The sequence below is a fragment of the Coregonus clupeaformis genome, chromosome 24 (genome assembly GCF_020615455.1).
Source record: "Coregonus clupeaformis isolate EN_2021a chromosome 24, ASM2061545v1, whole genome shotgun sequence".
NCBI classification, from domain to species: Eukaryota; Metazoa; Chordata; class Actinopteri; order Salmoniformes; family Salmonidae; genus Coregonus; species Coregonus clupeaformis.
The window spans coordinates 21,707,227-21,720,866 of NC_059215.1; the positions used below are offsets into that span (position 1 = coordinate 21,707,227).

The 13,640-nt window shown below is 46.6% G+C and overlaps 1 protein-coding gene across 2 annotated transcripts in view; it reads right to left on the reverse strand.

Moving 5' to 3' along the window:
- LOC121538450 (plexin-A1) overlaps positions 1–13,640 on the reverse strand; it is a 247,557-nt gene that overhangs the window by 55,629 nt on the left and 178,288 nt on the right. For both annotated transcript variants that reach the window (XM_041846467.2, XM_041846466.2), the window contains exons 11-12: positions 5,068–5,164; positions 3,037–3,227 (exon numbers count right to left, since the gene is read on the reverse strand). In XM_041846467.2, the coding sequence (XP_041702401.1) occupies positions 3,037–3,227; positions 5,068–5,164 (288 nt within the window). The remainder of the gene's footprint in view (positions 1–3,036; positions 3,228–5,067; positions 5,165–13,640) is intronic.

Consider the following 13,640-nt stretch of genomic DNA (forward strand, 5'->3'; position numbering starts at 1 on the left):
TGGGCTTAGTGGGACTATTATTTGTTTTTCAACAGGACAATGACCCAACACACCTCCAGGCTGTGTAAGGGCTATTTTACCAAGGAGAGTGATGGAGTGCTGCATCAGATGACCTGGTCTCCACAATCCCCCGACCTCTACCCAATTGAGATGGTTTGGGATGAGTCGGACCACAGAGTGAAGGAAAAGCAGCCAACAAGTGCTCAACATATGTGGGAACTCCTTCAAGACTGTTGGAAAAGCATTCAAAGTGAAGCTAGTTGAGAAAATACCAAGACTGTGCCAAGCTGACATCAAGGCAAAGGGTGGCTATTTGAAGAATCTCAAATATAAAATATATTTTGATTTGTTTAACACTTTTTTGGTTACTACATGATTCCATATGTGTTATTTCATAGTTTTGATGTCTTCACTATTATTCTACTATGTAGAAAATAGTAAAAATAAAGAAAAACCCTGGAATGAGTAGGTGTGTCCAAACTTTTGACTGGTCCTGTATATATATTTATATATATATATACAGTGGGGAAAAAATGTATTTAGTCAGCCACCAATTGTGCAAGTTCTCCCACTTAAAAAGATGAGAGAGGCCTGTAATTTTCATCATAGGTACACGTCAACTATGACAGACAAATTGAGAAAAAAAATCCAGAAAATCACATTGTAGGATTTTTAATGAATTTATTTGCAAATTATGGTGGAAAATAAGTATTTGGTCACCTACAAACAAGGAAGATTTCTGGCTCTCACAGACCTGTAACTTACATTTACATTTATATTTACGTCATTTAGCAGACGCTCTTATCCAGAGCGACTTACATTATTATAATATTTTTTCATACCCCCTGTGGGAATCGAACCCACAACCCTGGCGTTGCAAACGCCATGCTCTATCAACTGAGCTACATCCCTGCCGGCCATTCCCTCCCCTACCCTGGATGACGCTGGGCCAATTGCGCGCCGCCCCATGGGTCTCCCGGTCACGGCCGGCTACGACAGAGCCTGGATTCGAACCAGGATCTCTAGTGGCACAGCTAGCACTGCGATGCAGTGCCTTAGACCACTGCGCCACTCAGGAGACAAACTCCTTCTTTAAGAGGCTCCTCTGTCCTCCACTCATTACCTGTATTAATGGCACCTGTTTGAACTTGTTATCAGTATAAAAGACACCTGTCCACAACCTCAAACAGTCACACTCCAAACTCCACTATGGCCAAGACCAAAGAGCTGTCAAAGGACACCAGAAACAAAATTGTCGACCTGCACCAGGCTGGGAAGACTGAATCTGCAATAGGTAAGCAGCTTGGTTTGAAGAAATCAACTGTGGGAGCAATTATTAGGAAATGGAAGACATACAAGACAACTGATAATCTCCCTCGATCTGGGGCTCCACGCAAGATCTCACCCGCAAAAATCCCAGAACCACACGGGGGACCTAGTGAATGACCTGCAGAGAGCTGGGACCAAAGTAACAAAGCCTACCATCAGTAACACACTACGCCGCCAGGGACTCAAATCCTGCAGTGCCAGACGTGTCCCCCTGCTTAAGCCAGTACATGTCCAGGCCCGTCTGAAGTTTGCTAGAGTGCATTTGGATGATCCAGAAGAGGACTGGGAGAATGTCATATGGTCAGATGAAACCAAAATATAACTTTTTGGTAAAAACTCAACTCGTCGTGTTTGGAGGACAAATAATGCTGAGTTGCATCCAAAGAACACCAAACCTACTGTGAAGCATGGGGGTGGAAACATCATGCTTTGGGGCTGTTTTTCTGCAAAGGGACCAGGACGACTGATCCGTGTAAAGGAAAGAATGAATGGGGCCATGTATCGTGAGATTTTGAGTGAAAACCTCCTTCCATCAGCAAGGGCATTGAAGATGAAACATGGCTGGGTCTTTCAGCATGACAATGATCCCAAGCACACCGCCCGGGCAACGAAGGAGTGGCTTTGTAAGAAGCATTTCAAGGTCCTGGAGTTGCCTAGCCAGTCTCCAGATCTCAACCCCATAGAAAATCTTTGGAGGGAGTTGAAAGTCCGTGTTGCCCAGCGACAGCCCCAAAAGATCACTGCTCTAGAGGAGATCTGCATGGAGGAATGGGCCAAAATACCAGCAACAGTGTGTGAAAACCTTGTGAAGACTTACAGAAAATGTTTGACCTGTGTCATTGCCAACAAAGGGTATATAACAAAGTATTGAGAAACTTTTGTTATTGGCCAAATACTTATTTTCCACCATAATTTGCAAATAAATTCATTAAAAATCCTACAATGTGATTTTCTGGATTTTATTTTCTCATTTTGTCTGTCATAGTTGACGTGTACCTATGATGAAAATTACAGGCCTCTCTCATCTTTTTAAGTGGGAGAACTTGCACAATTGGTGGCTGACTAAATACTTTTTTTCCCCACTGTATATATATATTTTTTACCCCTTTTTCGATCTTGTCTCATGGCTGCAACTCCCCAACGGGCTCGGGAAGCGAAGGTCGAGTCATGCGTCCTCCGAAACATGACCCGCCAAACCACGCTTCTTAACACCGCCCGCTTAACCCGGAAGCCAGCTGTACCAATGTGTCGGAGGAAACACCGTTCAACTGAAACCGAGATCAGCAGGCGCCCGGCCCGCCACAAGGAGTCGCTAGAGCGCGATGAGCCAAGTAAAGCTCCCCCGGCCAAACACTCCCCTAACCCGGACGACGCTGGGCCAGTTGTGCGCCGGCCTATGGGACTCCCGATCATGGCCGGTTGTGATACAGACCAGGATCGAACCCGGGTCTGTAGTGACGCCTCTATCCCTGCGATGCAGTGCCTTAGACCGCTGCGCCACTCGGGAGGCCCAGTAAATATTTTCTTAACTCTATTTCTCGAACTGCATTGTTGGTTAAGGGCTTTTAAGTAAGCATTTCACGGTAAGGTCTACACCTGTTGTATTCGTTGAATGTGACAAATAATATTTGATTTTATTTGAACTGGATCCTACTGCACATACACACCCACACCCACACCCACACCCACACACAGAGCCTGTCTCACCTTGCTGATCTTTGGGTGTGTACAGCGGCTGTTTCCGGTGGTGGCGTGCATCCAGCTGCTCTCCAGCGGGGCACACTCCTGTCTCAGAGAACACTTCTTCTCCTGGACACACCAGCCACACTCGAACCTGGGGTCAGCCTTCAGACACATCCCACAGCTGTCCCGCAGCGCATAACACTTATACAGGTGGGCTGAAACACAGAGAGAACAGAGAGAGAGAGAAGGAGAGATAGAGGTCAGTATCATTGTTGTTGTCTGAGACTTACTTTAAGTTTCAACACCTTGCATTTCACCTTCATGCTGTGGTGTGAGAAACAAGCAGAAGCAGTAAAATAAGAAATGAAAACACCTAATTCCCTTGTTGTTGTTTATTTTTTTTGGGGGGGGCACTAATGCTCAGTTATGCTTTTAAACAAATTAGGAATTAGCAGTAAGAATTGAGAGAGAGAGAGAGAGAGAGAGAGAGAGAGAGAGAGAAAAGAACATCATATCATGGCACGGCGCTCCACAGACAGCCGCAGGACTTCAAAGGAGACAGCGTATCCATCCACCCGCCGCGGCCCTGCCTGCTAATCTGATTTGCCACGGCTAAGCTTAAAAGTAGCGCGGTGCTAATTAAACTGAACCAAATTAATGATTTAATTACATTAAGATTTCCACTTTACACCAAGGCAAAACTGGGCTTTCTCGGGCAGTCTGGCAGAGACGGATAATTCACCGTGATTCACGGAGGGAGGGAGGGACAGAGACAAATACAGAAAAACACAGGGAAGGGTGAGGAAAGGGAAGGTCTTTGTAGGGCTTGAATAAAGCAAGGCTAGTTTGAAATGTAGTTTAGGGATGTTTCAATGTGTCAAATTAAGCGTGGAAGTTTGGGCAGAGTACAATGTAACTGGCCTTTGCAGAGCAGTTACTGAGAAAGTTTATATTCTTAATTTCTGTTCCAGCTTTAACAAATGCTACTATGGAAGAGACTGTATTCCAACAGCAGGAATTGGGTGTGTCATTCCAGATTTTGTGACAATGTACAGGCAGTAGAATAAAGAGGGCTAAAGTCTCAGCATCCAACGTGATGCAAAAGGACATGATGTTCCACTGAATGCTTGTGAAAACCTCTACTTATATTATATTACTGAGAGAGAGGGTCAATTTAATCCACAATCCTTTCATGTAAAGGCTTTTAGAGCAGTGAGACATACACTTTAGACTAGAGCAGGGCTTCAGCCTTATACAGGCCCAGCCGCCACAACACTAAATCAGGTCACGCTCAAGCAGCAATATGCAGAGTGAGGTCACGAATGCCAATTAACAAATGAGGCCAAGCGATAAACGCAATTCGACAAAAAGCATGTGCAGCGTGTTTAGATCATATAACCTTGATCCAATGACCAAAATGGTGTGTCTAAAATATGGCGTGAGGATGCGGGCGACATCATTATATTACTTCTATCCACTCTAAATAGAAAGGGTATCAACTAACTAATCCTAGCTAGAGTTTACACACAGCTACGCCACATGGTGGGGAAACAGAGGATGGATCCATACCCCATTGGTAAAGGATAATGTCAACTCCATGACTAGGATGTTTATCTTAAATGCAGTGCTACTTGACTCTATCTCTTTCCCATAGTGATGACTGAGACCTGGCTCTCCATCCAGCAGGATGAGCCTCCTAAGCAGCAATAGTAGGATCTGACCCCAGACCTGCTAGATCACAAAGGATTAAAGGCCCAAATCGTGTTCTCTTCCTAGAATTCCATCCATCCCTCTCTTTATTTATTTATCACCACTCTATTCGTCTGCAGCATGTTGTTTTGGAGGGAGTTACTGCAAACAGCGCTGGGAGAGATAAGCATTATTGAACCCAGCGGGGCCTAGCAAGAGGCGTAGCCATGCGTAAAAACACTTTAATTCCCTTTCAAAGACGTGCTGCTGGAGAGGAAAGGGCTCCTCCAATCGTATCTTAGGGATTTAAAAGAGTGTAGCGAGGAGGTGAGAGAGGAGAAGGGAGGAAAGAGGTAAAGGTTTTACCTTGTATGTTGAAGGGGTTGTCGATGACTTGGTTGCCATTCCACACCACAGAGAGATCCACAGGCAGGTCACTGATGTCATTACCCTCATAGTCATACTGAAACGAGGGAGAGAAAGAGAAACAAACGTTGATCAGTATCTACAGGCCTCACACTGCCTGGACACTCAGCGCCAGTAATCACATCACTATGCGTGAGACAGAGCCAAATGGATATGATAGAAGGGGAGTAAGAGAAAGAGGAGATAGAGAACCTCACTCTTCACCCAATCACAACACCCCCTCCCACAAAATGAACTTTCTCACAAATATGAACAGACACACAAACACACCCATCAGGTTTCCAATACCAATACTACACATCCAGTGCATACAGAGGTATTGGTTGAGCTGAGGGGGAGGGAGGAAGGGGGAGAAATAAGGAAGGAAATCTGGACAAATCTAAATTACTGTGAGGAGGCCATTCATTTACACATGAAATAAGTGGCAGAATTTAGGCGTGAAGAACAATGCAGAGTAAGTGAAATTGGCATTTTCATTTGGGCCCTGCGCCTCTTCCTCCCAGCCCTGTGCCTCTTCCCATGGGCACCCAGTCAAATCAAATCAAATCAAAGGTTATTGGTTGTGTACAGAGATTTGCAGCTGTTATAGCAGGTGCAGCTAAATGCTTATGTTACTAGCGCCAACAGTGCAGTAGAATGTCTCGCAAATACAACACAAACACACAAAGAATAATAAAATCTAATAACAAAATAAAGAAATGACAGAATGGGACCAATTAACAATCCTGAGTAGATATATTAGAGTGAGCATGTGTCAGAATCCAGAATATAAATACATGGCGTGTATAGACAGTATATAATTTGGAAAGAAAATGGTATTAACAGTAGTAGGTACTATATATTACGATGGGCTATGTTGAGAATACAGTATATACTGTCCATACACAGTGAGTAAACAACATTATATAAACAGAATATGAGGTGACCAGCGTTCAGTGACTCTATATACATGGGGCATTAGTCACAAGGTGCAGGGCTGAGTACTGGGCAGCTAGCCGGCTAGTGATGGCTGTTCAACAGTCTGATGGCCTGGAGATAGAAGCTGTTTCTCAGTCTCTCGGTCCTGGTGCTGATGCACCTGTACCGTCTCCGTCTGCTAGAAGGTAGCAGAGTGAACAGACCATGGCTCGGGTGGCTGAGGTCCTTGATGATCTTCTTGGCCTTCCGTGAACACTGAGTGTTCTAAATGTCCTGGAGGGCAGGCAGAATGCTCCTGGTGATGCATTGGGCTGACCGCACTACTCTCTGGAAAGCCATGCGGTTTAGGGCATTGCAGTTGCCATACCAGGCAGTGATGAAGCCCGACAGAATGCTCTCAATGGTGCATTTGTAGAAGTTTGTGAGGGTCTTAGAGGCCATACCGAATTTCTTCAGCCGCCTGAGGTTGTGCCTTCTTCACCACAGCGTCTACCATTTCAGGTCCTCAGTGATGTGCACGCCAAGCTTTTGACCCTCTCCATTGCGGCTCCGTCGATGTGGATGGGGGCGTGCTCCCTCTTCTGTCTCCTGTAGTCCACAATCAGCTCCTTTGTTTTTTTGACATTGAGGAAGAGGTTATTTTCCTGCCACCACTCCGCCAGAGCTCTAACCTCCTCCCTGTAGGCCAGGGGTCCCCAATTACATTCAGCCGTGGGCCTATTTTTCCTTGAGCGGATGGTCGGGGGCCGGAACATAGTTATACATAATTTGTACACTGCAAATTGACCGCAAGAATCCCAAACAGATATAGTATTTGACAAAAACATAATTATTTCAAACCTTAATTACATTGGGATACGATCAAATATGCCTCTCTATTTATGCGTGGTAATACTTGGGAACAGATTTCCTCCGTTAAAATCACTTTGAGCTGATTTCCTGATGATTTTATGTTCAGCAAAAAACTCAGAAAACTTGGGGGACCAAATAAAATCAACCTGCTGTAGGCTGTCTCGTCGTTGTTGGTAATCAGGCCTACCACTTTTGTGTCGTCAGCAAACTTGATGATTGAGTTGGAGTCGTGCGTAGCCACACAGTCATGGGTGAACAGGGAGTACAGGAGGGGGCTGTGTTGAGGGTCAGCATGGCTGAGGTGTTGTTGCCTACCCTCACCACCTGGGGTCGGCCCGTCAGGAAGTCTAGGACCCAGTTACACAGGGAGGAGTTCAGACCCAGGGCCCTGAGCTTAGTGACAAGCTTGGAGAGCACTATGGTGTTGAAAGCAGAGCTGTAGTTGATGAACATCATTCTCACATACAGTAGGTATTCCTCTTGTCCAGGTGGGATAAGGCGGTGTGCAGTGCGATGGCGATTGCGTCGTCTGTGGATCTGTTGGGGTGGTATGCAAATTGTAGTGGGTCTAGGGTATCGGGCAAGTTTGAGGTGATATGGTCCTTGACTAGCCTCTCAAAGCACTTCACGATGGCAGAGCTGAGTGCTGTGGGGCAATAGTAATTTAGTTCAGTTACCTTAGCTTGCTTAGGTACAGGAACAATGGCGGACATCTTGAAGCAAGTGGGGATTACAGACTGGGATAGGGAGAGGTTGAATGTCTGTAAAGACTCCAGCCAGCTGGTCTGCGCATGCACTGAGGACCCGGCTTGGTATGCCTTCCGGGCCGGCAGCCTTGAGAGGGTTAACACGTTTGAAAGTCCTACTCACGTCGGCTACAGAGATCAGTCAGAGAGTGGGCTGAACACACACTGTACTGTATGAACAGACCCCAGGAGCCCTTCACCCAGCCTTATTGGCCCAGCCTCCAACCTACACATAGCCTGGACATAAAGGCCAACTCCTAACCCACTCAATTAACACTGGTCTCCACATATTACGCTGCATCATTTATTTAGTTGCTTTCAGTTGTATTTACAGCCTTATTCAGTGATCTGACCTGAAAACTCTGGTCCTAATTTAACTCACTCTACATCCAAAATGTCCCTTGCCTCTGTTACAAGAACCCATCTGGCCTTGTCTGTTAAATCACAACACTAAACTGGGCAGGACATGGGATCCCAACATAGCATCCCACCCCGAGCCCCAGTCACTTACCCTGCCCATTCATCATTAATGAGTGAAGGCTATAGACACCAGCACTCTAACCCTGCTCCTTATGCCTCTCTGTGGTAGGCCCACATTAAACTTTAAAGGCCACGATTAGTCCGCCTGCGACACAACGGCCACCAAACACCAAGATGCCCTGTTCTCCTTGCCGCCACCACCATGCTTTATTTATGTGCCCGTTTACAACATGCCAATGACACCATGATGCTAGCATGACACCAACTCAACGACATGTCACTCACTGGCACCAGTCAGGTGGTATCCTGCAGGACCAGCCAGCGCCAGGATAGAGCTGGGAGAGAGTTAGGACTAGTGTCTTCTTCACACCTAGATAGGTTCTGCTCTTCTCCTGTTCCTCTGTGTTCCTCGCTGTTCCTCTCTGCTCATCTCCTGTTCCTCTCCTGCTTCTCTCTGCCCCTCTCTGTTCCTCTCTGTGCTCCTCTCTGTTCCTCTCTATACCTCTCTGTTCCTCTCTGCTCTTCTCCTGTTCCTCTGTGTTCCTCTCTGTTCCTCTATACTCCTCTCCTGTTCCTCTCCTGCTCCTCTCTTTTCCTCTCTGTACTCCTCTCTGTTCTCCTCTCTGTTCCTCTCTATACCTCTCTGTTCTTCTCTGTTCCTCTCTGTACCTCTCTGTTCCTCTCTGCTCCTCTCTGCTCCTCTCCTGTTCCTCTCCTGCTCCTCTCTGCCCCTCTCTGTGCTCCTCTCTGTTCCTCTCTGTTCCTCTCTGCTCCTCTCCTGTTCCTCTCCTGTTCCTCTCTGTTCCTCTCTGCTCCTCTCTGTGCCTCTCTATACCTCTCTGTTCCTCTCTGTTTCTCTCCATTCCTCTCTGGTCCTCTCTGCTCCTCTCCTGTCCCTCTCCTGCTCCTCTCTGCCCCTCTCTGTTCCTCTCTGTGCTCCTCTCTGTTCCTCTCTATACCTCTCTATACCTATCTGTTCCTCTCTATTCCTCTCTATGCCTCTGTGTTCCTCTCTGCTCCTCCTCTGTTCTAGGATGAGTAATCATGCTCATGACTATGTCCTGGCCGGTGTATGGAGGCTGTTGTGTGAAATTAATCAGCCATGTGAACAGAGAAAACCCAAGGTGAGCAGAAACATATCCCTGACCTCATTACGAACAACATACACATGAACCAGCATTTCATTCTTTATCATCTTTCCTCTCCATTAATTGTCTCCTCAAATTGCATGTCCTGGGCTATTCATATAGAGAAGAGAGCGCTCTGGTGTGTGTTTGTGAGTGTGGGTGTGAGTTTGAGTGTGAGCGTGTGTGTGTGTAGGCTGGATATCCTGTGTCTGCTAGGCTGAAAAGTGCTGATGTTAACAAAACAGGCCAGATGCTGCTCGGGAGAGGGGGACAGGTCACCCACAGATAATTAGTCATTTTGAAGGGGTACCTGAGCGTGTGGTTAAAACATCAGCGAGGGGCCCGCCCCCAGCCCCCCTAAGCAATGTTACTGAGAAATCTCTCTCTCTCTACACACACACACACACACACACACACACACACACACACACACACACACACACACACACACACACACACACACACACACACACACACACACACACACACACACACACACACACACACACACAGGGCAGCAATTTACCTGTTTCTATTCCATGTGTGAGCCAGCGCAACATACCCCAGCAGCATTTGAAGTGAATCAAATGAAGTTGCTGCATGAAAGATTTATTTTTATGTGGCGTGTTTATGTTTCTATCTGTGGGTACGTGTGTCTGTGTGTTAGCATGCCTGTGTGTTAGCATGTCTGTGTGTTAGCATGCCTGTGTGTTAGCATGCCTGTGTGTTAGCATGCCTGTGTGTTAGCATGCCTGTGTAATATAAATACATTAATATGTCTACCAGAATCTAGATGCACAAGCAATTCTGGTTGTATCATAAATCACTTCAAAACGGGCCAATATTGTGCTGATGCTGGGCGTCCAGAGTCTGATACAGCTGGTTAGAGTGTTCATGTGAAGCATTTCCATATGCCTGATTCTGGAGTTTTAAACCCCACTGGAGAACTGTGTATGCTATGTATACATACATTACTGTATGTGCTTATGTGTCCATGAATGTGTATCGAGGCATGTGAGATTGTATGTCCCTGGTGTGCATGAATGTGCGATTGTGTGTTAAATGCAAGCACTAGGTTCAATAATGCATAAACACACAGTGAGATAGAACATCTTCACTGAACAAGTCTTATTGGCTCTATCCTTCTCTGATCTGTGACATGGCCAGACTGGGCTGTGTGTGTACTCCACAGATAATACATGCTCATAGCAAGCATAATGATCTACAAAGCATCCTTCTTTGAGCAATGTCAAATAATGACATGGTAGACAGTCAAATTTGCTCCGTTTTTGTCACCCCTGTGGAAACACAAACAGGAAATCTAATGCAATCCAAACAACTTCTTGTTTAACAGCAGAATGGTACTCTGTGGAGTCTGTGTGTGTGCTTTCTTATCCCACCCGATGGGCTCTGAGGAATGGAGGAAACACAGCACCAAGCACCAAACAGAGTTTACAGTTAAGTGGATCAACCTTTTCTCTCCAGCCCTGGGTCCATGGTGGTGATGGTGGAGAGTGGAAGAGAGGGACTGAGCCAGACAGAGGGAAGGGGGACTGCTCTGGAGGGGAGCTCTGACACCATTCGACTACCCTGCAGGCAATAAACACACAGCAGTAGCAGCTGAAGGACCGCCACCAGAGCATGGAGCATGATGCTGGGACCAACCACCATACATTCTGTTCTGTAACATAACCCCCCTTTCTTTCTGTTGTTCTCTATCTCTTTCTCTTATTCTCTTTTTCTCTCTCTGCTTCTCTCTGTCTCTCTTCCCACTTCTCTCTTCCTCTCTCCCTCTCTCTCCCTCTGCCCCCTATAAAACACTACTCTCCAGCTTCTCTGTTCCCTCATCTCATTAGATGACCCATCCTTTCCTTCTCACCCTCTACTACCATTTCCTTTTCTCCCCCAGTTAAAGGGACCTGTGGTGCCAGTCGCTCTGCTGCACCAATGCAATTCATCATCATTTTATCTGCACAGGAATTAATTAGATCCTATCAAAGCCACCTGACAGGTCTCGTCCTTTTCGTACCAAGGCTGAGAGACTGAAGCTGCTGAAGGGGAGATCCTGGACAAGATCTCCCCTCCTTTTCCCACTTCAATCATTGTGTTTTTTTACCAGAGGGGAGAGAGAGACCAGCCATCTCCCAGAGAGGAAGCCATTGTGATGAAGCTTTCCCTGATATGATCTCTCTCTGTTTCTCCCCTGTGCTCCAAGCTCTCCCTCTGGCTCTCCCTCTCCACTAACTGATAAAATAGTATGGTGGAAGGACTCTAAAACTGACCTACAGATACTGGATATGAGCTAGTTAGAACATGCCAATCTGGCGATGAATTACATCATCATTATGGGTTAGATTGGCCCATTTTAATTGCCATGTATTTCTTACTAAGAGAAGGTGTAGGTGCTCCGCAGGATTGATGTTAACTCTCCATCCCAATCCTCTGTGTCTGCAAGACCTCATCACGCAAGACCTCATCACACAAACACACCCACACACGCACACACCCACACACACTCCAACATGCTCCATCGATACCCATCCATCCATCCATCCATCCACACACCAACACACCATTCTGGAGATGGATGGTAAACACAAGGTGGACTAGAGTGTCTCTACAGTGTAAACACTAGAACAGGATGGATGTACTGTGTTCTCTGTTCTCTGGTCAGCAGAGAGACTGGCCGATGAGCTAATAAAATCAATGATAGTCCACAGCAATACAGCACACAGCGAACACACTACAGCACACAGCGAACACACTACAGCACACAGCGAACACACTACAGCACACAGCGAACACACTACAGCACACAGCGAACACACTACAGCACACAGCGAACACACTACAGCACACAGCGAACACACTACAGCACACAGCGAACACACCACAGCACACAGCGAACACACTACAGCACACAGCGAACACACTACAGCACACAGCGAACACACTACAGTGCACCTCTCCTGTTCATTCAATCGATCCGCCTGCCTCTCTCTCTCGCTCAGTCTCTCTCTCCCTTAACGAATGTTCATGTTTTATTAACTTCGTCTGTTCACATTTTAGAGATGAAGAGGTCAATACACCTCAAGCACACGCCAACAACTAACTACTACTGATCTAATGATGAGAGGATCTATCTGGGGCTCTCACAGGAGGCCTGGGCTGGGCTCCATCACAGGTCAAGGCTGGTGCACTGCACTGCTACAGGCTCTAACTGGAGTTCTGCCTGCACTGTTTATTCTGCCCTCAGTGAGAGAAGTGGACTTTATGGTTCAGTAAAGTGATGTGGCCAGTGAGAGGGAAAGAGCCATCCTTGAGGGATGAATGGGGCCTGGTGGGTACAGTGAAGGCATGTTAAAGGAACTTGGGTCTGTCTGACAAGCTAGAAAAAGCTGTGGTCTTCCTTCCATATGACCACCCCGTGACACTGTGCCATGGTAAATATGCTCCTAACTTCCCTTTAATAATAAGCCCTGAACAGAGACATGCTGCACTCATGCTAAAATCATGGCATGTTAAGTAATTGGTCTAATTTAACTGACATGATTGCACTGTGGAAATTAACATGACTGAAATTCCTGTTCCATATTAAAATTGACAGCTTGTCTGGCTTGCTGAATAGTGGCAGCAACATGTTACAGTGTGTCGCCCTCCTTCCCTCAGCCACCAGCAGCACACTGACTGACTGACTACACAGAGATGGCAGCCGGCAGAGGGAGGCAGGTTGGACTAGCCTCGCCCTACAAGCTGAAAAACTTCCAGTATAAACAACATTTGGTGCATGATGCATACTAACCATAACACCTTATCATGCTGTTTGTTACCATTAGACAGCCCCGATGATCCCCTTACTGTGTAGCCAGTTGCTTGGCAGCCCTAGCTGACTGTTCACACCCATATCGCTTCGTCTGCTTCTCATATCCAATGGAGAAATGGCATGCCATTGGCTGAGCAGGCAGAGGCTGTTGATTTGAAATGGCTGCGACAGCAAACAGTCGATAAAGGCCTATTTAGTGAGACAGCTCTCCTCGCGCTCTTAGCTGCGTAATTAGGTTCCCTTCAGAAGCGCCAAGAGTTTCTCGAGTGAGAGGGGAGAGAAAGTCCTATAATGGGCATCAATAAAGGAGCGCAGACGAGTGTCATGCCACTGTCAAACGCACGGGACCACTCTACCCATTAATAACTGCAGATGGGCGGCAGTCCGTTAAAGCGAATATACAGCTGCGTGTTTCATCAGGCCTGAATGGTTACAGCACTGTCCACGCAGGCTGAGCTTGCTGGACAAACCTACGGCTCAATGTGAGAAAAAGAGAGGGACTGGGGAAAACAGAGGGGAGAGAGAGAGAGAGAGAGAGAGAGAGAGAGAGAGAGAGAGAGAGAGAGA